Below are 17,813 nucleotides of genomic sequence, written 5' to 3'. Positions count from 1 at the left end.
GTACGCCTGCGCGCCGCCTCTCCTGGGCTGTGACTCAAGCCGGCGAGTTGGCCTTGAACCAATGAAAAGGTAGCGCCTCTCTGACTCAGGCCAATCAGCTTTCGGCTAAGAGGGTTTAACTCCTATTTAAAATGAAGACTTTGCGTCCTAACGGCTGAGCCCTCTGGAGGAAGCGCTGTTTTCAAGTTGGAGGTGAGAACCCCTAGGTGCGTAGCCCCGGAGCAGCTCTCAGGAGGGCGGGCAGCCGCTGGGTGGGTGGCCTCAGCGAGAGGGTGGGAGGGAAGCGGGTGGTGGGGCTGCGGGGCTTGCATGGGAGGGTCGGGGCGAGAAAGGGTCCCCCTGCACCCCCCCCCCCCGGCCCCGCGCCCCAGCCTGGTGCTTCCCCAGAGCCCTCCCCTCTGCTCCTGGTCCCGAGGCGCCCTGTAAGACGCCACTTGGTGTTATTAAACGCCTGGAGTGGATGGGGTTGTTGAGCTGGTGGGGTGGGCAGTGTGCTTTCAGTGAGCACCTGGGTGAGAAAAATAAAGTTTTTTATTGTCTTGGAGTGTACGTGCTTGGGGGGCGGTGGAGAGCAGGCGACGAACTTAGGGAGGTATCGATAGTGGTGAATGTTAGGCACGGGGGCGACCTTAGACTAGCTGCAAAGGCTCGTGTCCGGGCCGGTTGGGTGAGTGGGTGAGTAAATAACTTCTCGGAAGAGGCCTTCGCGGGCCAGTGCTTCTCAAACTGTAGACCTTGGACTGCCTTTATCAGGACTGCTTGAGGATCCTTGGGAAAAAGTAGGGTCCCACCTAATGGATCAGAAGTGCTTGGGCTTAGGACTCAGGTGTCTGTGTTTTTGTCAAGCTGTGCAGGTGGTTCTGATGGTTCATTGAGAACCTGTGATCTAGCCCAGCGCTCGATGGTTATCTGGGGATGTTGAAATGCGGGAACGGGGATGTTGAAATGCGGGAACTGGTTTGTTAGGTCTGGGATCGGACCTGAAAAGTTTCCATTTCTAACAAACGTCCTGGCTACCACCCTTGAGCAGGAGGCAGTAAAAGTCACCCTTAACGTTCCCTTTTCTTTGAATTATGCACCTTATTTCCTTTCCATGCTTCATTTTTTCCAGGCATTTGTAGGTTTGACAAAGAAAGAAAAAGTCTAAACCCACAGTGCTATTAAATATCGACTTTCCTATTTAGACCAGTAGGATCTCTGGTGTGAACTGCAGGGATCTCGTGCAGGTCCTCTGCATTTGACTCCTGTGCTTGGCTGTAAACCAGAATCACCTGAGAAGCAGTCTTCCTGCAGCTCTCCAGAATTTCTGGATCAGAGATTTATTCTGCTGTTTATTCTTCCTGAGAAGGAAAAGTGTATTAGACTACAGCAAATATCTGCAGCTTCCATTGAAGACTGTGGAATAAATGTCCATGGGCCTCCGTGATCTCATTAGTTTGCTGCTTATAATTGTTAAGGGAGAGTGAAGCATCAGAGCATTGTGAAATTAATGTTCTCATAATGAAAATATATTTCCTTTTCCTTTCTATTCTTTTTTTGGGGGGGGCCACCCTCTGCATATGAAAGTTCCCAGGCTAGAGGTCGAATCAGAGCTGTAGCTCCCGGCCACAGCCACGCCAGATCCGAGCGGTGTCTGTCACCTACACCAAAGCTCACAGCAGCACTGGATCCTTAACCCACTGAGCAAGGCCAGGGATTGGACCTGAGTCCTCAGGGATACTATCAGGTTTATTACTGCTGAGCCATGATGGGAACTCCCTGTCTGTTATTTCTAAGTGACTGTTTGATATAGGACTCCAGTTTCTTTAGCCTATTCCCACCTTCAAGGGAGAGTTATTTGCTTGCTTATCAAGTGGATGTGAAAGCATGGGACGAATGAGTGCTTTTGCTTTTTTAAATTTTTTTTTTTTTTTTTAGGGCCACATCTGTGGCATACGGCGTTCCCAGGCTAGGGGTCCAATCTAAGCTGTAGCTCCCGGCCTACACCACAGCCACAGCAACACTATGGGATCCAAGCCATGTCTGTGACCTACACTGAAGTTCATGGCAACACCGGATCCTTAACCCACTGAGCAAGGCCAGGGATCGAACCCGCATCTTTGTGGTTCCTAGTTGAATTCATTTCTGCTGGGCCATCACAGGAACTCCCAGAATATCTCGATTTGTTAGTGGGATCACTGGGCACTGTGTTGGGAGAGGACCACAAAGGGGCAAGGGTGGAAGCAGAGTCACCATTGGGAGCTTTTCGCAGGTAATTAAGGGGAAGGGGGTGGAGTGTGGTTTGACCAGGTGGGAGTAGTAAAGTTTGAGCAGTGATTTTTGAGGAGGGAGCCTGTGAGATACGCCGATGGGGTAGATAGGTTTGAGGGAGAACCATGTGAAGACGGCTAAGGCCTAAGGCTTGAGCACCTGGCAGGATGGGGTTTCCGGGAGACGGTGTGAGGAGGGAGCAGGACTTCAGTTTGGGACTTGATAAAACTCAGATGCCTCCGATGATCAGGTGGTGGGAGTTGAAAGGAGAGGTCTGGGCTTGAGATGGAGATTTGGGGCTGCTCAGCCTGTGGATGGGGTTGAAAGCCAGGGGGACTGGATGGGCTGGCTCCCCAGGGGAGTGAGAGTGGTTGGGGAAGAAGTGTTTGTGGCCTGAGTGGAGGGGAAACAAGCGTGCAGTGCTTGTTTCATGTGGTGTGTTGGCTTGGGGTACCAGGCAGGCTTTCTGAGGGTGTGAGCGGGTTGTTAGAGGGCTGAGCCCAGCTGTGGGGGGAGACGGGAAGGCAGAAGACCCAGGTTCCAGTTCTTTTAATAAAGATGTCTAGGCCGGGAGTTCCCTTGGTTGCGCAGGGGAAAAGAATCCTACTAGTATCCTTGAGGATACAGGTTCAGTCCTCGCCCTTGCCCAGTGGGCTGGGGATCTGGTGTTGCCATGAACTGTGGTGTAGGTTGCAAACGCAGCTCAGATCCCACTTTGCCATGACTGTGGCATAGGCTGACAGCCGTAGCTCTAATTTCATCCCTAGCCTGTGAACCTCCATATGCCGCATGTGTGCCCCTAAAAAGCAAAAAAAAAAAAAAAAATTTAGGCCCTGGGGCTGGGTGAGGGGCCTTAGGGAAGGCGTAGGTGGAGAAGTGGGGCATCCGGACACTGTGGTTGGTCAAAAGGAGGTTGCAGTGGGACAGCTGGTAAGATGGGAGAATCACCTGCCAGCTAAGTGAAGAAAGGAGAGGGAAAAGTGTCTGATGCTGGGGAATGTGGGGAATGTGAATAAGAGGGGCAGAGAATTGGACTTTGGGTTTGGCTGTAGCCAGTTCAGGCTCTGCAGGGGTCTGTCAGGAGCCTGACCGGTTGGGGGGATAACAGCCCCGAGGGAGTGAGCTTGTGGCCCTTGGATGTTGAAAGAGGAGAGAGATGTGGTCTTAGCTCGAGTCAGTGTGGGGTAAAGAGGACTTTTTTCCTTTTTTAAGGCTGTGGGTATGGAAGCGGGTCTGTACACTGATGGACCTGATCCACTAGGGAGAAGATGGAGCAGAGGGACCAGGCGGTTCAGGAGTGAAGTTGGAGCTGTCAGGGGTGGGGTGGGATGGGGTGGATGAGGGGAGAGCTTAGTCTCTTGGGGAAGGCCCCCACCTGTGCTTTATGGCATGTGGGAAAACACTGCTCCCTTATCAGCCTCATTTAGATGACAGACTAAAATTCTGTGTGATGGTGAGGCTTTTTTGTCAGGATTTATAACCCTGATCCAGCATAGCACTTTGAAGCAGATGGATTTTTATAAATTATAGGTGGTTCTTTTTTCTTTTCAGGTATCATGGACAAATGTAAAGAAAACTGCATTTCGGGGCTTAAGGTAAATCGAATAATCTATAATCTCAAACCCAAAAGGATTTTTTTATATCTTTATTTTTTTATTTTAAGTGAGAATTGCAACGTTTTAAAATTGTTTTTAATTTTTATTTATTTATTTGCTTTTTAGGGCCTTACCCATGGTGCATGGAGGTTCCCAGGCTAGAGGTCAGATTGGAGCTATAGCTGCCAGCGCATGCCACAGCAATGCAGGATCCAAGCCATGTCTGTGACCTACACCACAGTTCATAGCAACACCAGATCCTTAACCCTCAAGTGAGGCCAGGGATTGAACCTGTAACCTCAGGGTTCCTTGTCGGATTTGTTTCCGCTGTTCCTTGATGGGAACTCCTGGAGATTGGTTTTTATATCTGGAATTCATTTCACCTTGACTTTGGATCATAACTTTAATTTTTTTCACGTACCACACCGGTGACCCGAGCTGCTGCAGTGACGATGCCAGATCCTTAACCTGCTGTGCCAAGAGAACTCCTCCAGAAATTAATTTTGTTTGCCATAGTTAGTTGTCACATTTCAGAGCAATGTCAGGCAGTGCTTTAGTGGGCATTTCCTGGGAGTGTGCTTTTGAGTCAGGTTCCATGTCAGATGCAGGCATCATAATGGTGGAAGCAAGCACATGATCAATGACTTAAAAAAGCTTAGAGCTTGGAGTTCCTGCTGTGGCCCAGTGGGTAAAGGGCCTGGCGTTGCCACAACTGTGGCTTGGATTTGATCCCTGGCCTTTGAACTTCCATATGCCATGGGTGCCAAAAAAAACCAAAAAAACAAAAAAACAAAACCATCAGGAAGGTGTGTATGTATATGTGTGTGTGTTTCATGTATAAAACCTGGGTAATTTCAAGGAGGGGTGCGCAGTTCAGCTTGGGGTAGATGGGAATCCAGGAAGGCTTCACGGAGGAAAGACCCATGAAGACCGCTTAGCATTTGATGAACTTTTGTGGAGCAGCTGAGTGAAGGAGTCCTTCATATGAAGATCCTTTAAGTAGTCCTGAGGTTTTTTTCCTTCTGTGTACTTGGAATATAAATACTGCTTGATTTCCACCCCAGAGGAAGGGATTATTTTTAGAAGGCTTTTTCTCCAATAAATGGATACTAAGCCTTTTTTACTGGCTAAAAGTATAAAAATGACCAACTAGAAAAAAGGCTAACTTGATTCACTGTATTTGATCCTCAATTCTTATGATAAAGATCATTTAAAAAAAATTGTTCTGTGTTTAATTTTAAAATGTTTGTCACTGCCTGGATGATGTCTGCTGTGTTGTGTGTGGATACTGCTAATTTCAAAAGTAGTTTTTTCCTTGGAAGTTGGAAACCTGTCTTATAAAGTGCTCATACCAGTGAGCTGGTGATGAATTTTTTTTTTTTTCTTTTTGGGGCTGTGCCTAAGACATACGGAGGTTCCCAGGCTAGGAGGGGTTGAATCGGAGCTGCAGCTGCCAGCCTTTGCCACAGCCCCAGCAGATCCTAGCTGCTTCTGCGACCGACACCACAGCTTGTAGCAACCCTGGATCCTTTGACCCCCTGAGCAGGGGCAGAGATTGGACCCGCATCCTCATGGCTACTAGTCGAATTCTTAATCTGCTGAGCCACAGCGGGAACTCCTGGTGATGGATTCTGAGGCCTCTCTTCTAGCACTGTTTCCTCATTTATGAGGAAATTTCTTCCACTGAAGCTGGAGAAAGTCAGGCCATCCTCCACCCCCACGTCCCCAGCCCCCGCCACCTTAGTTTGATTAGCTTGGGGTCTTAGAATTAATTTTTAGGAGTTCCCGTCGTGGCGCAGTGGTTAACAAATCCGACTAGGAACCATGAGGTTTCGGGTTCAGTCCCTGCCCTTGCTCAGTGGGTTAACGATCTGGCGTTGCCGTGAGCTGTGGTGTAGGTTGCAGACGCGGCTCGGATCCCGCGTTGCTGTGGCTCTGGCGTAGGCCGGTGGCTACAGCTCCGATTCGACCCCTAGCCTGGGAATCTCCATATGCCTCGGGAGCGGCCCAAAGAAATAGCAAAGACAAAAAAAAAAAAAATTAATTTTTATTATTACTTTTTAATTTTATGGCTACACCTGTGGCCTATGGAAGTTCCTAGGCCAGGGATTGAATCTGAGCCACAGCTGCTACCTATGCCACAGGTTGTGGCAATGCTGGATCCTTAACCCGATAGTGAAGCCAGGGATTGAATCACTCCTCATGGATACTAATTGGCTTCTTAACCCATTGAGCCACAACGGGAACTCCTGGAATTGGGATTTTTGGTATAAAATTTCTGAATTGCAGCTTCTTGCTAAATGATAATTCCCAAGTCATTGAGAATTCCCAGGAAGTGTTTAATATGCCTCCCTTTTTATTTTTACTTATTTATTTGTGTTTGTCTTTTTAGGGCCACAGCTGTGGCATATGGAGATTCCCAGGCTAGGGGTCAAATCAGAGCTGTAGCTGCTGGCCTACGCCACAGCCACACCAGATCCGAGCTGCGTCTGTGACCTACACCACAGCTCATGGCAATGCCGGATCCTTAACCCACGGAGTGTGGCCAGACAGGGATCGAACCTGCATCCTCATAGGTACTAGTCAGGTTCATTACCCTTGAGCCACGACGGGAACTCCCCTCCTCCCTTTTTAGATGAAAGCTTAGTGAGCATTCCCGTGGTTTTAGTGGGAGTTGGGCGGGTAGGAGGTGGAGGTGCACTTGGGTGTCTGCAGCAGACTCTCAGTGTCACCTGGGAGTGGTGATTAAAACCGCTGTCCCTTTCTGTCCCTCATCAGTGAGTGACATTGGTTATTACTAGGAGCAGACTTTGGGTTGTTGTCAAAATAGCTTTTGTTGGTGAAGGCCCTGAAGTTCATTTCCCCCCCATCCTAGACCACAGTTCCACCTGGCGATGGTCCAAAACGGGTTCCAGTGACCCAGCACTTTCCAGCTCAGCATCTGCCGTCTGCAAACAGCGGCCAGGCCCAGCGGGTCTTATGTCCTTCGAATTCCTCACAGCGCCTGCCTTCGCACACGCAGAAGCTCGTCTCCAGCCATAAACCAGTTCAGAATCTGAAGCAGAAGCAGTCGCAGGCAACCAGTGGCCCTCGTCCTGTCTCCAGGCCTCTGAGTAACACCCAGCAGAGTGAGCAGCCCCAGCCGGCAGCGCCTGGTGAGCAGCGTCTGAGCCTCCCTGGATAGCCCTTCTTCTGAGTTTCTGAAGAAGCACGTGTACAGGCGTGTGTTGATGGTGTAACCGTAGCGTTTCCATCCTTTCTGTTTGGATGGGGAGAAGATCTGATGTCCGGGGGGAGGTAGCAAGGTCTTCTGGGGGCCAGCCTGAGTCCCACCCTCGAGGGAGAGTTGGACAGCCAGGGAGGGCATGGTGCCAATCCGCTGATGGTATGGGGCGGGGGGTCGGGGCGCAGGTGCACTTGGAACTGAAATTCAAAGGTTTGCAGTGTGGGGGAAGTGGCGGGGGATGGGGTTTAGTGGATGGACTGACGCAGGCCAGGCAAAGTCGTGGTGAGCACTGCTGGCCGTGGAGTGGGGCTTCCTGCCTATGCATTGGGAAGCCGCTGAAAGGGTTTTGAGCGGAGGAGGGGCTGACTTGCCTTTCGTAGAAAGCTTATCAGGATGTGTGGAATGATTTGGAAAGTAGCGATGCTGGACTCGGGGGTCCGAGGAGGGAAGGAGGCCATTGTGGTTTGGGTCAGACATGACTGTGGCCTGAACCAGGTGCAAGAGGGTGGGTGTCAGCAGCAACTGTTCCCAGCTCACACACAGCAGGCTTCCTTCATCCATGCTGTGTCAGTCTGTCCTTGGAACCACTCTGTGGAGGCAGCCATAGGTGTGTGTGTGTCGTTTGTTTTAGGGCCACTCCTGCGGCATATGGAAGTTCCTGGGCTCCGGGTTGAATTGGAGCCGCAGCTGCTGGCCTACACCACAGCCACAGCAACACTAGATCCAAGTCACATCTCTGGGCTACGCTACAGCTTGGGGCAATGCCAGATCCCTAACCCACTGAGTGAGGCTAGCGATGGAACCTGCATCCTCACAGACACTGTGTTGGGTTCTTAACACGCTGCAAGGGAGAACGACAACATTGAGCTACAAGAGGAACTCTGAGGTAGCCATAGTTTTTAACTCAGTTTCGCAGGGGAGGAAGCTAAGACTTGGGAGCATCAACTTATTCAAAGACGTAGCCGGGCCGGAGAGGTGCAGGTGAATTTGAGAGCTCACTTAGGATGCAGTCTTGACAGAACTGGGCAATAAACCGGACACGAGGTGGTGGTTACACCGATGGCCTTAACTGAGATCATGAACCAAGGAGGGGAAGGTCCGGCGTAGGCCTGAATTCAGATATCTGAGCAGCGCAAACTGCTGCTGTTTGAGTTTGAAGTGCTGGAGATAGATGAGTAGAAAGGGCCCATGTAATTTCCCCTTGGCAGCTGGTACAGTGGAGGGAGGCTGGTGGTTGGCTTATGTTTTGTTGCACATTGAAGGTAGCAGATGGACAGTGGGCTGGCCAACCTGCTGGGGAAAAGTTGGGAGCCTGTTATGGATATGCAGATGGGTAATTCTGCTTTAGAAGCTCTTCATTTAGAAACTAAGGCTTCAGGGAGAAGCTATGTTGTCTGGAGTCTGAGTGATCTGAGGGCCTAACTGTATGTATTTGCTCATCTTTACTCGCAAGAGTTCTGTAAAGACTTTGGCAGAAGTCAGGTTAGGGTGTGGTAGTCTTTTTTTGTTTTGTTTTAAGAAAACTGAAAATGATCTGGATCTATCATTCTGGGAACACCACCAATATTTTTTGGTGACTTTTTTTCTTTTCGGCTATGCCTACAGCATGCGGAAGTTCCAGGGCCAGGGAGAGTTCCTGTCGTGGCTCAGTGGTGTACGAACCCGACTAGTATCCATGAGGATTAGGGTTTGATCCCTCACTCAGTGGGTTAAGGATCCATCGTTGCCGTGGGCTATAGTGTAGGCCGGTAGTTACAGCTCCAATTTGACCCCAGCCTGGGAACCTCCATATGCCATGGGTGTGGCACCAAAAAGACAAAAGACAAAAAAAAGAAGTTCTGGGCCAGGGATCAAACCTGCACCATGGCAGTGTCAACACTGAGTCCTTAACCACTAGGCCACCAGGGAACTCCCTGGTGACCATTCTTTGATTCATCTCTTTTCAAACATTTTGTTTTGCCTTTTTTTTTTTTTTTTTTCCCCCTTTCTTTCTTGGCTGCACCCACAGCACATGGAAGTTCCCAGGCCAGAGAGTGACTGAGCTGCAGCTGTGACCTATACCGCAGCTGTGGCAATGCCGGATCCTTAACCCACTGCACTGAGCCGAGGATCAAACCAGTAATACCACATAAACAAGCCAGATCACTAACCAAGTGTGCCACAGTGGGAATTCCTCAAAGCTTTTTAATTTATTCTGTATAGTTATTCCAAAAACAGATTTTTTAACTTATTCTATCTAGGAAACAATCCTGAAAAGGAAGCGGCATCAAAACAGAAAAATGAAGAATCAAAAAAGTAAGTTTTATTTTATTTACAAAGTTCTGTACTATCCTTCTGCTAGAAAGTACTATGTAATTGCAAATTTAGTTATGGGATCATTTTTTAAAAGAAATAGTTCCTTTTATTCTCACTTACAAAATATAGATGTTTCAGATTTCTGATCTTTAAAACAGAGAAGGAATTTTAATGACAGATTTCACTAGGGACTTGAGTTTTTCTTATTTTTCAAAATTGGGAAAAGCTTGTATCAATCTGTTACAGAAAGGTAGTAAAAGTTGCTCTCCACTCTTAGAAGTAACTACAGCGTGTGGTTTATGTATGCTTCTATACTTCTTTGCTAGTCAAGAAGTGCAGGTTTGTTTGAAATGGCAATAAAGTGTCCTGTTGCAGAACTGTAGAGACATACATGACTGTGTGAGTATTTTGAAGGTGTTAATAGAATTATTGCACTTGGTCTTCATGATAGAGCTTGGCTGTATTTTCCTCTGCTCTCAATGTCTGAACTGTCTAGACTCTGGAATGTCGTAGGAGCCAGGAATGAACCCACAGCCTTCTTTGCTCTCGATGCCTAATAGACTTCCCAGGAATCTATATCTGGTGGTTCTCGCCCCCCGACCCTGTGGGATCCATCCCGCTGGCTTGACGGGAGTGATGCTCTACCCCAGTGTTGGCGCCTCCTGGGCTAGAGGAGGCTGTGGTTAGTCTGATTGGGCTTGCAGGTGGTTTTTTTTTTTTTTTTTTTTTTTTTTGGTCTTTTTGCCTTTTCTAGGGCCGCTCCTGTGGCATATGGAGGTTCCCAGGCTAGGGGTCGAATTGGAACTGTAGCCACCAGCCTACATCAGAGCCACAGCAACTCGGAATCCCAGCCGAGTCTGCAGCCTACACCACAGCTCACGGCAACGCCAGATCCTTAACCTGAGCAAGGCCAGGGATTGAGCCCGAAACATCATGGTTCCTAGTAGGCTTCGTTAACCACTGAACCATGACGGGAACTCCTCGCAGGTGGTTCTGAAGCAGTCTTCCCTTTCCAGTTACTCCTCTAATCCTTTTCATGGACTTAAGTGGTGTCAGTAATAGGTCCGTGCTCCAGAACTCAGGATGCCTTGAGACACTCCCAGGGAGCTTCAACTCTCAAAGTCCAGACTATTCTTGTCGCAGACTCGTTCAACTATTCTTGTCGCAGACTCGTGGGGGCGGGGTGGCGGTGCAGGGTTTGATGTCTGTGTGGACTCATTCATTGTGGTTATTGGCCTCTTGAAGAGGGTGCATACCGAATGCAACTTTGAATGTGAAATTATCTATAGAATAATATATATATTTTATAAATAATATAAATAATTTATAGAATGTGTGCTACTCACTCATACATTGTTAGAAAAGTGTTTTCTTCACATTTTAAAATGTTCAATTCTTTTCTAGAAGGCAATGGGCTTTGGAAGATTTTGAAATTGGCCGCCCGCTGGGTAAAGGAAAGTTTGGTAATGTTTATTTAGCAAGAGAAAAACAAAGCAAGTTTATCCTGGCTCTTAAAGTATTGTTTAAAACTCAGCTGGAGAAGGCAGGAGTTGAGCATCAGCTGAGAAGAGAAGTAGAAATACAGTCCCACCTTAGGTAAGTCTTGAGGTCGATGTCAGAAGAGGGATGGATGGAACTTGGTTATTTAACGAGCTCACTGTAATAACCTCCTTTGGAGAAGGCTGCCTTCCTAGCACTGCAGAGAGTGATTAAATTTGACACTCTTCAGAGGTTGATTTAGACTTAAGTGCTGTGGTCCTGGAACATTGCTTGAAGGTTTGTTTTGTTATTGGAGTAATTTACTGGACATGTTTTTTGGGGGTTTTTTTGATTTGGTGGATAATTAAAGGGAATGACACCTCTTTTTTTTTTTTTTTTTTTTTTTTTTTGAGTTCAGGTTTCAAACTGGCAGCCTGCAGGTTGACTTAAGCCAGTGGGTCTTTTCTTCTTTTTCGCTTTCAGTGAATTTTTTGGTAATGTCTCATATAGGCTGTGCTCAGCTGCCCAGAGTCCTTAGCAGCACACCTGCTTTTGTCAGACATGGCTTCTGTGTTGTCTGTCTCATTGTGTCCAGGGTATCAAACTACTGTGGGGATGCCATGTCTACCTTTTGTTTGTTTTGTTCTTTTTTTCCAAATTTGCAGAGACTTAATATTTACCTAGTTTTTTTCCCCCTAAGAGCAAAGATGGCCTAAAGGAAGGAAATAGTCTTAGCCAAACAAGGTCCATTGATACCGTGTGAAATGCGTGTGAACTGATAGGCGAGGTACACCTGTTTCTTACGGTGCGTCTCATCCGTAGTTTCAGACTCTCCAGGTGGGAGGGGAGGGTGTTTGTGGCCAAGAAGCAGTTGTCATGACTGGGTTCACAGGAGGGGTTTGTTTGCTATTCAGTACTTATTCTTGTATCAGCTCCCAAACCCGGTGTTAGAGAGTTCGTCCTTCTTGCAGGCATCCAAATATTCTCAGACTGTATGGTTATTTCCATGACGCTACCAGAGTTTACCTAATCCTGGAATACGCACCTCTCGGAGCTGTCTATAGAGAACTTCAGAAACTGTCAAAGTTTGATGAGCAGAGAACTGCTACTGTAAGTTTGCTTTTGTTGTCCAGACTAATTCTGTTGCGCTTCTGTCCCGCGTAGCCGTGTACCTTTCATTATAATAGAGGGGGTTTTGTCAAATGGAAAGGTAGCTTAATAGGATCAAGTATTTGAAATGGAAAAATCAAAAACAACATAGATGTGCCTTTATTTACAGATAAAATCAGTTACCAAGTGGAATATTTGGTTAGTTTCCACAGCTGTGTCTGTGGAAATGTATATAATTAGTTGCCCTCTTTAAAAAAAAAAAAGAAAAAAATTATTTTAGATTAATTTTAGATGTATAGAGTAATTAGAGATACTGCAGACTTTCTCCTATTAACACACACCTAATTTCTCCTATTAACATTTTACGTTAGCGTGATCCGGTTGCCATAACTAATGAACCTGTATTGGTGCATAGCTGTTAACTGGAATCCACACTTCTTTCAGATTTCCTTCATTCTTCTCATGGTTAGATCAGGGTCATGGGTTTTGAGAGGAAGGTCCGAGGGAAAAGGCCTTCTCCTCTGTCAAGAGTTACACTGTTAACCTGACCTAGCCCTGAGTGTTGGCCTCATCCCTGGCGGAGGGAGGGAGGGAGTGGCAACGCTCTCCACTGTGAAGTTACTCTTTTTTCCTCCCTGTCGTGCTGTGTCCTTTCAAAGGAACAGCCCTTGAGTGGTCATGTTCCATGTCCTATAAAGCAGAGCATGGTCATAATTATTGGGAATTTTGTACCAGAGATGTATCTGTTTTCCATTATTTACTCCATCATTTATTGCTATGGACTCATTTTATACTCTGTGTAATCTAATACACTTTGCTCTCGTTGTTTCAGCTTTGGCCACTGGGAGCTCTTTGACATGGTTCCCGTGTCCTTTTGACATGTCCCTGTCAGTGTGTGTGTGTTTAAAAGCACTTTCTTGTTTTCTGGTGCCGTAAGGTGTTCCAGCTCCATCTTATACGTTTCCTATCCCAGTCTTGTGATCGGTTATTTCTCCAGGGAGCTTTGGTTCCCTTTACTGGAAAAGGTAATGTTAGAAACCAAAATCTGGGCACTAGATGTGCTCGTGCTATTGCGTGTTAAAACGTCTCAGCTTTCAGCTGACAGAGAGCCAGGAAATAAGTGCGTATGGTAATCCATGTATCTGAAACTATTTCTGTATCCATCGGTATCTTGCTAAGCAACACATGAGTCCATTGTCACACGGATCCTGTGTCCTCCCCCCTCGTTTATCTGTAACCTTCCACTGTGACATTGAAAGAACTTGGATTCACGATCCGCTGTCCATTTATTCATTCAATTCCAGTGGACGTGTATATGGTGTATATGCTACTAGAATTGGTAACCAGTTACCCTGTGGAAAACCAGTTACCATATAACCACATATGTTACCATATAACATTTGAGATTCATTTGTAACTTTTCATAGCTCATTTCTTTCTTTCTTTTATCTTTTTAGGGCCACACCCATGGCATGTGGAGGTTCCCAGGCTAGGGTTCAAACCAGAGCCACACCTGCAGGCCTACGCCACAGCCACAGCAACGCCAGATCCAAGCTGTGTCTGTGACCTACACCGCAGCTCCTGGCAACACCAGATCCTTAACCCACTGAGCGAGGCCAGGGATTGAACCCAGATCCTCATGGGTAATAGTTGGGTTCGTTACCCCTGAGCCACAACAGGAAGTCCTAGGTTTTTTTTTAAATGTTAAAAATTGATTATACATCTGACTCCCTAAATTGTCCCCATGTTTCAATATTGTCTTACTTTGCTGCTGCTGGGCCGTAAATTGCCACACGGGGATGTAGTGATACCTGAGTGTTTTCCTGTCTTTTAATATTGCATCTGTTGTATTCGCAAATACTTAGCACAGAATAACTTGTACTTGATGCTGAACGCTAAATTGGTTTGTATTTTTGTAGAGTCATCCATTGTTTCTAGTTTTGTTTTAAAATCTACAAAACATGTTAAAAATCTATACTGGGGTTCCTTTCAGAAGAGGTGTGTAAAATTTGTGTTAATATAAAATCTAAATTGATCAATACTTTTTTTTTTTTTTAATAGTATATCACAGAATTGGCAAATGCCCTATCTTACTGTCACTCAAAGAGAGTTATTCACAGAGACATTAAGCCAGAGAACCTGCTCCTTGGATCCGCTGGAGAGCTTAAGATTGCCGATTTTGGGTGGTCGGTCCATGCCCCGTCCTCCAGGTAGGTAACTTTAGAGGTGGAACTCGTTTGGTTTGGCAAAAGCCCTGGGGCTAGTCGTGAGCTAACCAGTGAACTATGCAAGTGTAGATGTTGTGCGGAGTCGGACAGGTCACTGACACATATGTTTTGGAGTAATTCAGGCCTGATAGCAAACTAGTGTCTTCAAGAACATTTTTATTCTGCAGCCATTTGGCCTGGGGTTAAAGATGCTTCATGTCCTTAGCGGCTAATGAAGGGGACACATAAGTAGAAGGTATGACAAGCATGCGGCAGAGGGGAGTTGCAGCATGTGTAGACGGGGAGTAAGACGGCAGGGCTGGGTGGAGACCCGCTGCCTCCAGGCCCAGGAGACAGACGTTTCTGGGGGCAGCACCTGCAGAGGCGAGAGCTGAGAGCACAGGGCACTGGAAGGAGCTACAGTGGTTAGACGGGGCTTTCAGGGAGGTGGGTAAAGATCTTTGGTCTGCTTGTGTCCACAGAAGAGTCCTTTCCTGTCCCTTCCTAAAGCTAAAGCAGGGAGAGAAACCTAATGAAGCAATTTGAGTGAACTTTGCAAACAGAGCTAAAACATTTTCTCCTTTTTTTAAATTTCAGTTGGGTTTAAATGAGCTTTTGAAATCATGTGCGAAGTAGGGCATTTAGAAAGTATACATCTCCTGATAAGAGTTTGTCATCTTTGGGGTAGGTGTTAAAATTATAGCCAGATTTTTTTTTTTTTTTTTTTTTTTTTTTTTTAGGGCTGCACCCTTGGCATATGGAGGTTCCCAGGCAAGGGGTCTAATCGGAGCTGTAGCTGCTGGCCTATGCCGGAGCCGCAGCAACGCCGGATCCAAGCTGTGTCTGAGACCTACACCGCAGCTCATGGCAACGCTGGATCCTTAACCCAGTGAGCGAGTTCAGGGATTGAACCCGCAACGTCATAGTTCCTAGTCGCATTCGTTTCCGCTGCACCACGATGGGAACTCCCGCCAGATTACTTTTAAAAATAAAGCCAGCTAGGAGTTCTCTTGCAGCTCAGTGGGTTAAGGATCTGTCATTGTCACTGCACCGGCTTAGGTCACTGCTTTGTCTTGGGTTTGATCCCTGGCCCAGGAACTTTCGCATGCTGTGGGTGTGGCAAAAAAAATTAAATAAAGGCAGTTAAAAAAATTGTATAGCCTGAAATTGATGCCATTGAGTGTGAGGAGCTTTGTTTTTATTACAGACCACTCCTGATTCTTTTCAGTAATGTGCTGAATCTGCTCTTGCAGTTGCTCTTTTTTTTTTTTTTTTTTTTAATACAAAAATCTGGTTGTCATGAGTAGGAGGGCTGTTGGTACCTGGGAGGCAGACAACAGTGGCTTCATGGCATCGCAGGGCTCAACCTTACCTGCCCAATGGTGCCATCGTGCTAGGAAAGATATCTGAGAGGGACGTTTAGGGACGTGTTGGTCACTTCACCCCGCCTCCCACACGTTGATAAGCACACACCCACAAGAGCTCCTGGGTTATGGTGCCATTTGAGAGCGAGCCTCCTGATTTGGGCTGGATCTCGGTGGTGATGCGAGGCTGGATGTCTGGAGAGGTAGCTCCTTCTTCCAGGTCACCATGCAGTTGAGTGAACATTCGTGCGCTCAGTGGGCACCAGGCAATGGAAACTGATATAAATAAAGCAGCAGCCGAACCTGCATGGTCTTCGCGCCAGGCGTGCTGTCTGTTTCCGACCTCCATTATAAAAAACCGTATAGAAGCACCGAATTGCAGGTGATGGCTCACCTGCCGGTCCAGTGCCTACATTCAGACAGTTGTGTTACTGTTAACAGTTGTTGCCATATTGTCTGGGTGTTTTCCTTTTTGTGAACCTTCAAAAATAAGTTCCAGAGGCTGCAGCACTTCAGTCTGCATGTCCTAAAAATTAGGACGTTGTCCTGTATGGTCACAGCCATTTCCACGCTAAGGAAATGAGCAGCCGTGTTAATAGCTGATCCTTGGTCCGTGTTCAGACTGCCCCAGGTGTCCTAGCCTAGGGACAGCACGCCACGCTAGGGTCGCTGCTGGTGAGTTCGAGCGGCTGTTGGTAGCAGAAGCGCGTCAGCCTGCGTCTGCTTGTTTTAGGAGAACCACCCTCTGCGGCACCCTGGACTACTTGCCCCCCGAGATGATCGAAGGCCGGATGCATGACGAGAAGGTGGATCTCTGGAGCTTGGGGGTGCTTTGCTATGAATTCCTGGTTGGGAAGCCCCCCTTTGAGGCAAACACGTACCAAGAGACCTACAAAAGGATATCCCGGGTAAGGTGTCACTAGGAGGACCCATGGTTCTGTTAGCACGTCCTCGTCAGCCTCAGCTGGGGCTGCGAGCTGGCGGTGCCCTTCTCTCCAAGCCCCTTTGTGACTGTCACTTACTGTGCACTTATCCAGGTGGAATTCACCTTCCCTGACTTTGTGCCCGAGGGAGCCAGGGACCTCATCTCAAGACTATTGAAGCACAACCCCAGCCACAGGCCCACCCTCAAGGAGGTGCTCGAACACCCCTGGATCACCGCCAATTCCAAGCCAGCAAGTAGTCACAAAAAAGAATCCACCAGCAAGCAACCCTAAGAACCTTTGCGGGTAGAACTCCTGAGCCAGGGCTGCTGTGTACTCTGTCTGCAACCAGCCGCTGACCTGTCCTCTGCTGCCGGCCCACCCTCGACCTGCAGGACGTGCAGGCCCCTGCAGTGAGTGCCGCCACGAGGATCGTGCTACTCATGTCGCTGGTGGTCCAGTCAGTCCGGAGGCAAGGCTCAGGGGCAGCCACCCCACAGCCTGTTGTGAGTACAGCGTCCTCGTGGAAGAGGCCTCGGGGCCCGGCTGTGGGGAAGGTGGCCTCTTGGGCCCGACCAGTGGAAAAGCTGTGCAATAACCTCCCTGTCCCTGTGTGCGTGTAACTTATCGGGTGGCCCAGTCTGAGAAAGCTGTCAGGATGAACACGTGACCATTTCTTTTAAATGTCAGAGACTTTGGTACGGACCTGTATCTCACCTCCATGCCATCCTTGCAGGATGCTCAGCGTCTGTCCAGCACCCCGGGAGCCTGGCTGGCCGGCCCTCCTCAGCCAGTCGGTGCCTGGCGAGGCAGACAGAGCACAAGTTCCTGGCTCCCCTGCTCGGGACACAGCATGTCTTGGCTGTTTCTAAATGTTAAAGGTTTTTTTTTCTCTCTCATGATTTTGGTGTTTGTTTATAATCTTTGTAAAGTGCATCACGACATCTATAAAATGATTACACTTATTTAAAGTTCTCACATGTGTAACCTTGACGTTAGGTGCATTTCCCAGGAGTTGACATCCCACCCCTTGCGAAATGCTGGGCTAGATGGGGAGGTGGGGAGGCCCCTGTGTGGTGCTGTCAGGGTCGGCCTGGCCCCCGAACACATCCCCCCGTCCTACACAAGCAGGTTGTGTGGCCAGTGACAGGAGGATGAGTCAGCACGCAGGCAAACCGTGATGGCAACGGGAGCTGGGAGCAGTGTCCGGAGGAAGCAGCTTCCGAGCTCAGCTTGAAGGATGGGAGGATTTACAGGTTGGAGGCAGGTGTGGCAAGAGGTCCCTGCAGCCCGAGGGAGGGGCCGGCAGGAGCCCTGGCCGCGGCTGGATGGTGGCAGGTGCACCAGAGGTTGGGAGTGGAGGC

At 48.0% G+C, this 17,813-nt stretch overlaps 1 protein-coding gene across 5 annotated transcripts; it reads left to right on the top strand.

The window, feature by feature from the left end:
* Window positions 1-156: 156 nt before the first annotated feature.
* Window positions 157-17,414, top strand: AURKA (aurora kinase A). Of its 5 annotated transcripts, none has more exons than XM_021077326.2 (9): window positions 157-192; window positions 3,802-3,845; window positions 6,847-7,000; window positions 9,312-9,366; window positions 10,771-10,962; window positions 11,817-11,955; window positions 14,017-14,165; window positions 16,260-16,434; window positions 16,564-17,414. In XM_021077326.2, exons 2-9 carry the CDS (start codon window positions 3,807-3,809, stop codon window positions 16,741-16,743), a joined length of 1,083 nt encoding a protein of 360 aa, XP_020932985.1. In that variant the 5' UTR covers window positions 157-192; window positions 3,802-3,806; the 3' UTR covers window positions 16,744-17,414.
* The last annotated feature ends 399 nt before the right edge of the window (window positions 17,415-17,813 follow it).

Source organism: Sus scrofa, chromosome 17 (genome assembly GCF_054392235.1).
Source record: "Sus scrofa isolate SSC_HxYL_T2T_F1_AM1 chromosome 17, Sscrofa_HxYL_maternal_Yorkshire_Landrace_v2.0, whole genome shotgun sequence".
NCBI lineage: Eukaryota > Metazoa > Chordata > Mammalia > Artiodactyla > Suidae > Sus > Sus scrofa.
This window is presented reverse-complemented; position numbering and strand designations above follow the sequence as displayed.

Bases quoted from the DNA above. Each gene is read 5' to 3' on its own strand.
- AURKA (XM_005673034.4), top strand. From the start codon at position 3,807: ATGGACAAATGTAAAGAAAACTGCATTTCGGGGCTTAAG. The intron at 3,846-6,720 runs GTAAATCGAATA...CCCCCATCCTAG, and splicing joins ACTGCATTTCGGGGCTTAAG to ACCACAGTTCCACCTGGCGA. The intron at 14,166-16,259 runs GTAGGTAACTTT...TGCTTGTTTTAG, and splicing joins GTCCATGCCCCGTCCTCCAG to GAGAACCACCCTCTGCGGCA.